General features: G+C 58.6%; 1 protein-coding gene across 1 annotated transcript; it reads left to right on the top strand.

The window, feature by feature from the left end:
- The first annotated feature begins 564 nt into the window (after positions 1-564).
- On the top strand, positions 565-5,537 carry GCDH (glutaryl-CoA dehydrogenase). Its single transcript, XM_057399893.1, has 6 exons — positions 565-731; positions 2,556-2,775; positions 4,106-4,209; positions 4,850-4,975; positions 5,070-5,230; positions 5,307-5,537. Exons 1-6 carry the CDS (start codon positions 667-669, stop codon positions 5,387-5,389), a joined length of 759 nt encoding a protein of 252 aa, XP_057255876.1. The 5' UTR covers positions 565-666; the 3' UTR covers positions 5,390-5,537.
- The last annotated feature ends 513 nt before the right edge of the window (positions 5,538-6,050 follow it).

Genomic DNA, 6,050 nt, shown 5'->3' with positions numbered 1-6,050 from the left:
ATGGGGGGGAGATGGGGGGATATGGGGTGGGATATGGGGGATGTGGGGTGGCATATGGGGGGGATATGGGGTGGGATATGGGGGGATATGGGGTGGGATATGGGGGGGATATGGGGGATGTGGGGTGGGATAAGGGGGGGAGATGGGGGGGTATGGGGGGGGACATGGGGGGATGAGGGGTGAGATATGGGGGATATGGGGTGCGATATGGGGAGGGAATGGGGTGGGAATAGGGGGCAGGTGTGGGGTGGAATATGGGGCGGGAATGGGGTGGGATATGAGGGGTTGTGGGTGGGATATGGGGTGGGAATGGGGTGGCATATGGGGGATGTGGGTGGGATATGGGGGATATGGGGAGGGAATGGGGTGGGATATGGGGAGGGAATGGAGGAATGTGGGGCAGGAATGGGGTGGGATATGGGGGGATGTGGGGTGGGATATGCGGGTGTGTGGGGTGGGATATGGGGTGGGAATGGGATGTGGGGCAGGAATGGGTGTCTATGGGGTGGGATATGGGGGTCAATGGGTTGGGATATGGGGAGCTATGGGTCAGGAAGGGGGTCAGTGGGGCTGAGGGGGGTCCCTGTGTCCCTGTCCCCAGCGCGGGGGGAGCTCCTGGGCTGCTTCGGGCTGACGGAGCCCAACCACGGCAGCGACCCCGCGCGCATGGAGACGCGGGCGCGCTACAACCCCGGCTCCCGCAGCTACACCCTGCGCGGGGCCAAGACCTGGTGAGCGCGGGCCCCAAACACCCCACAACACACAGAAACAGCCCCAAAACACACACACCAAACACCCCCAAAACACACCAAAACACACAACCAAAACACACAGAAACAGCCCCAAAACACCCCGAAATCACACCAAAACACACAAAAACAGCCCCAAAACACCCCGAAATCACACCAAAACACACAAAAACAGCCCCAAAACACACCAAAACACCCCGAAATCACACCAAAACACACAAAAACAGCCCCAAAACACCCCGAAATCACACCAAAACACACAAAAACAGCCCCAAAACACACAAAAACACCCCCAAAAACACACCAAAAACACCCCACACAGAAACAGCCCCACACCCCAACACACACAACAAAACACACAAACCCCACAAACACACCCAAACACACCAAAACACCCCCAAAACACACAAAAACACCCCCACCCCGAAATCACACCAAAACACACAGAAACACAACACACCCCAAAACACACAGAAACAGCACACCCAAAACCAAAACACACAAAACACCCCAAAACACACAAAACCACCCCAAAACACACAAAAAACACCCCCAAACACCCAAAACACGCCACAAAACCCCTCAAAACCCAAAAACACACAAAACACACCCCAAAACACCCACCCCAAAACACACACAAAATCACACCAAGCCCACCCAACCCCACCCCAAAACCCCCCAAACCTCAAAACCCCCAAAACCCCCAAAATCACACCAAACACCCCAAACACACCCCAAATCACCCCCAAACACCCAAAATCCCACAAAACCACCTCAAAACCACCCCAAAACACCCAAAATCACCCCAAAACACACCAAAATCACGACCCCTAACCCCCCCCCCCCAACCCCCAAACCTACCAAACCCCCACAATCCACGCCAAATGACCCCAACCCCTCCAAATCCACCCCAAACCCCCACCAAACCCCTCCAAATCCACCCCAAACCCCCACAAATCCACCCCAAATGACCCCTAACCCCTCCAAATCCACCCCAAACCCCCACAATCCACCCCAACCCCCCACAAATCCACCCCAAATGACCCCTAACCCCTCCAAATCCATCCCAAACCCCCTCCACCCCCCCAAACCCCCGCAAATCCACCCCAAAGCCCCACAAATCCACCCCAAATCCACCCCTACCCCCCCCAAATCCACCCCAACCCCCCCAAACCCCCGCAAATCCACCCCAAATGACCCCTAACCCCCCCAAATCCACCCCAAACCCCCGCAAATCCACCCCAAATGACCCCTAACCCCCCACAAATCCACCCCAAATCCCTGCAAATCCACCCCAAACCCCCACAAATCCACCCCAAATGACCCCTAACCCCTCCAAATCCACCCCAAACCCCCTCTACCCCCCAACCCCCTGCAAATCCACCCCAAATGACCCCTAACCCCTCCAAAATCCACCCCAAACCCCACAAATCCACCCCAAATGACCCCTAACCCCTCCAAATCCACCCCAAACCCCCTCCACCCCCCAAACCCCCGCAAATCCACCCCAAAGCCCCACAAATCCACCCCAACCCCCCCCAAATCCACCCCAACTCCCCCAAACCCCCGCAAATCCACCCCAAATGACCCCTAACCGCCCCAAATCCACCCCAAATCCCCGCAAATCCACCCCAAACCCCCACAAATCCACCCCAAATGACCCCTAACCCCCCCAAATCCACCCCTAACCCCCACAAATCCACCCCAAACCCCCACAAATCCACCCCAAACCCCCACAAATCCACCCCAAATGACCCCTAACCGCCCCAAATCCACCCCAACCCCCCCATTTCCCCCCCTCCCCAGGATCACGAACGCTCCGGTAGCCGACCTGTGCCTGGTGTGGGCCGTGTGCGAGCAGGACGGGCGCGTGCGGGGCTTCCTGGTGGAGCGGGGCCGTGGGGGGCTCAGCACCCCCGGCATCCAGGGCAAGTTCTCGCTGCGGGCCTCGGCCACGGGCATGATCCTCATGGACGACGTGGAGGTGCCCGAGGAGAACGTGCTGCCCGGCGCCGTGGGGCTGGCGGTGAGAGGGAGGGGATCTGGGGGGCTCTATGGGGCCTATAGAGGTCTATGGGGGTTTGGGGGTCCTATTGTGTCTATAGGGGGTTGGGGGGATGTCCTCTATGGGGCCTATAGCAGTCTATAGGGGTTTGGGGGGATGTCCTCTATGGGGCTCTATGGGACCTATATTGGTCTATAGGGGGGTGGGGGGATGTCCTCTATGGGGCCTATAGTGGTCTGTAGGGGGTTGGGGGTCCTATTGTGGTCTGTAGGGGTTGGGGGGGATGTCCTCTATGGGGCCTATAGCGGTCTGTAGGGGGTTGGGGGGATGTCCTCTATGGGGCCTATAGCAGTCTGTAGGGGTTTGCGGGTCCTACTGTGGTCTATAGGGGGTTGGGGGGATGTCCTCTATGGGGCTCTATGGGGCCTATAGCGGTCTATAGGGGTTTGGGGGTCCTACTGTTGTCTATAGGGGTTTGGGGGTCCTATTGTTGTCTTTAGGGGGTTGGGGGTCCTATTGTGGTCTAGAGGGGGTTGGAGGTCCTGTATTGGTTTGTAGGGGTTTGGGGGGATGTCCTCTATGGGGCTCTATGGGGCCTATATTGGTCTATAGGGGTTTGGGGGTCCTGTATCAGTCTATAGGGGGTGGGGGGTGTACTCTACAGGGCTCTATAGGACCTATATTGGTCTGTAGGGGTTTTGGGGGGGCCTATATCAGTATACAGGGGTTTGGGGGGGTCTTATGTCGATCTCTAGGGTCTATATGACTCCCCCCTCAATCCTTTAGACCCATATAGGACCCACCCAAAGCCCTATAGGCCAATAATAGGTCCTATACAGACTGATACAGGAATTCCCCAAAAGCCTATAGGCCAACATAAGACCCCTCAAACCCCGATAGACCCCTATAGGACCCCTCCAAAACCCTATAGACCGATATAGGACCCCCTCAAGTACCTATCGACTGACATAGCACCCCCTCAAAACCCTATAGACCGATAGGTGTCCCCCTCAAAACCCTATAGACCAATAGGTGTCCCCCTCAAAACCCTATAGACTGATAGGTGACCCCCTCAAAACCATATGAACCAATACAGGACCCCACAAAACCCAGTAACAGACATAAGACACCACCTATAGGGTTTTGGAGGGGTCTTATGTCATTCTATAGGGCTTTGGGGGGGGTCCTATGTCAGTCTATATTGGACCTACATCAGTCTATAGCGTTTGGGGGAGGTTCTATATGGACCTATAGGGGTTGGGGGGGGGGGGTCCCGGGTCAGTCTATATGGTTATGGAGGGGCCTTATGTCACCCTATAGAGCTTTGGGGTGCTCCTACATTACCCTATAGGGTCCCTTCGGCTGCCTCACCCATGCGCGCTACGGCATCGCCTGGGGGGCTCTGGGTGCTGCTGAGGCCTGTTTGGAGACGGCGCGTCAGTACGTCCTGGACAGGTACCCCCATCCGCACCCCAAAAGGGGGGGTCCTGCCCCCCCAAAGCCCCCCCCTTCCACCATAGGCACCAGTTTGGGGGCCCATTGACCCCCACTTCCCCCATAGGCACCAGTATGGGAGTCCATTGACCCCCACTTCCACCATAGGCACCAGTTTGGGGGCCTATTGACCCCCACTTCCACCATAGGCACCAATTTGGGGGTCCATTGACCCCCTCTTCCCCCATAGGCACCATTTTGGGGGTCCACTGACCCCCACTTCCCCCATAGGCACCAGTTTGGGGGCCCACTGACCCCCACTTCCCCCATAGGCACCAGTTTGGGGGGCCATTGACCCCCACTTCCTCCATAGGCACCAGTTTAGGGGCCCATTGACCCCCCACTTCCCCCATAGGCACCAGTTTGGGGGCCCACTGACCCCCACTTCCCCCATAGGCACCAGTTTAGGGGCCCATTGACCCCCACTTCCACCACAGGCACCAGTCTGGGGGTCTATGGATCCCCACTTCCCCCATAGGCACCGGTTTGGGGGCCCATTGACCCCTACGTCCCTGATAGGCACCAGTTTGGGGGCCTATGGACCCCCACTTCCCCCATAGGCACCAGTTTAAGGGCCCACTGACCCCCACTTCCCCCATAGGCACCAGTTTGGGGGCCCGCTGGCACGGAACCAGTTGGTGCAGAAGAAGCTGGCGGACATGGTGACCGAGATCGCATTGGGGCTCCAAGCTTGCCTTCGCCTTGGGCGCCTCAAGGACGAGGGCCGGTGGGTGCTATGGGGCAGAGGAGGCCGGGGACAATGACACAACCCCAAAAGGGGGTGGCCCAAGGAGGGGCCGTCGATGTCTTTGTCCCCATAGGGCAGCCCCCGAGATGGTGTCGATGCTGAAGCGGAACTCGTGCGGGAAGGCGCTGAGCATCGCGCGGGAGGCGCGGGACATGCTGGGGGGCAACGGGGTCTGCGACGAGTTCCACGTCATCCGTCACCTCCTCAACCTGGAGGCTGTCAACACCTATGAAGGTGCCAAAGGGACCGGGGGGGATATTATGGGATGGCGGGGGACAGGACGCGCTGTGACACTTCCCCCCCACCACAGGCACCCACGACATCCACGCGCTCATCCTGGGCCGGGCCATCACCGGTATCCAGGCATTCGCCCCCCCGGCACCGCGGAGCTGATGGGGCCACAGCAGGGCCAGGATGGCACCGGGAGGGGGTCATGGTGTCACCAGTGGGACCACGGTGTCACCGGCGGTGGAGGACACGAGGGGATGGTGCTGGGAACTGGACCTGGTGGCACCGGCACAACCTGACTGCAACCAGATCCGGTGGCAACAACCGGACCTGGTGGCACCGGCACAACGTGACAGCAACTGAACCCAGTGCCACCAACTGGACCTGGTGTCACCAACCAACCCTGGTGTCAGCAGCACAACCTGACAGCAACTGAACCCAGTGCCACCAACTGGACCTGGTGTCACCAACTGGAATTGGTGTTACCAACCAACCCTGGTGTCACCAGCACAACCTGACAGCAACTGAACCCAGTGCCACCAACTGGACCTGGTGTCACCAACTGGAATTGGTGTTACCAACCAACCCTGGTGGCACTGGCACAACCTGACAGCAACCGGACCCAGTGTCACCAATTGGACCCGGTGTCACCAACCAGACACGGTGTCACCAACCGGACCTGATGTTACCAATCAACCCTGGTGGCACTGGCACAACCTGACAGCCACCGGACCCGGTGGCACCAACCGGACCTGGTGGCACCAACCAGCCCCGGTGTCACCAGCACAAGCAGTGACCGGACCCGGTGTCACCCACAGAACAAGCT

Source organism: Pezoporus wallicus, unplaced genomic scaffold (genome assembly GCF_028554395.1).
Source record: "Pezoporus wallicus isolate ANWC-B61680 ecotype Strahan unplaced genomic scaffold, APGP_CSIRO_Pwel_v1 contig_14350, whole genome shotgun sequence".
Lineage (NCBI taxonomy): Eukaryota > Metazoa > Chordata > Aves > Psittaciformes > Psittacidae > Pezoporus > Pezoporus wallicus.
Note: the sequence above shows the minus strand (reverse complement) of the source record. Positions and strands in the feature narration are given on the sequence as shown.

What these genes read in the sequence shown, in the direction of transcription:
- GCDH (XM_057399893.1), top strand. Translation starts at nt 667, where the DNA reads ATGGAGACGCGGGCGCGCTACAACCCCGGCTCCCGCAGCTACACCCTG. An exon ending in CCGGCGCCGTGGGGCTGGCG is followed by an intron (nt 2,776 to 4,105) that starts GTGAGAGGGAGG and finishes ATTACCCTATAG; the next exon opens with GGTCCCTTCGGCTGCCTCAC. An exon ending in GGCTGTCAACACCTATGAAG is followed by an intron (nt 5,231 to 5,306) that starts GTGCCAAAGGGA and finishes CCCCCACCACAG; the next exon opens with GCACCCACGACATCCACGCG.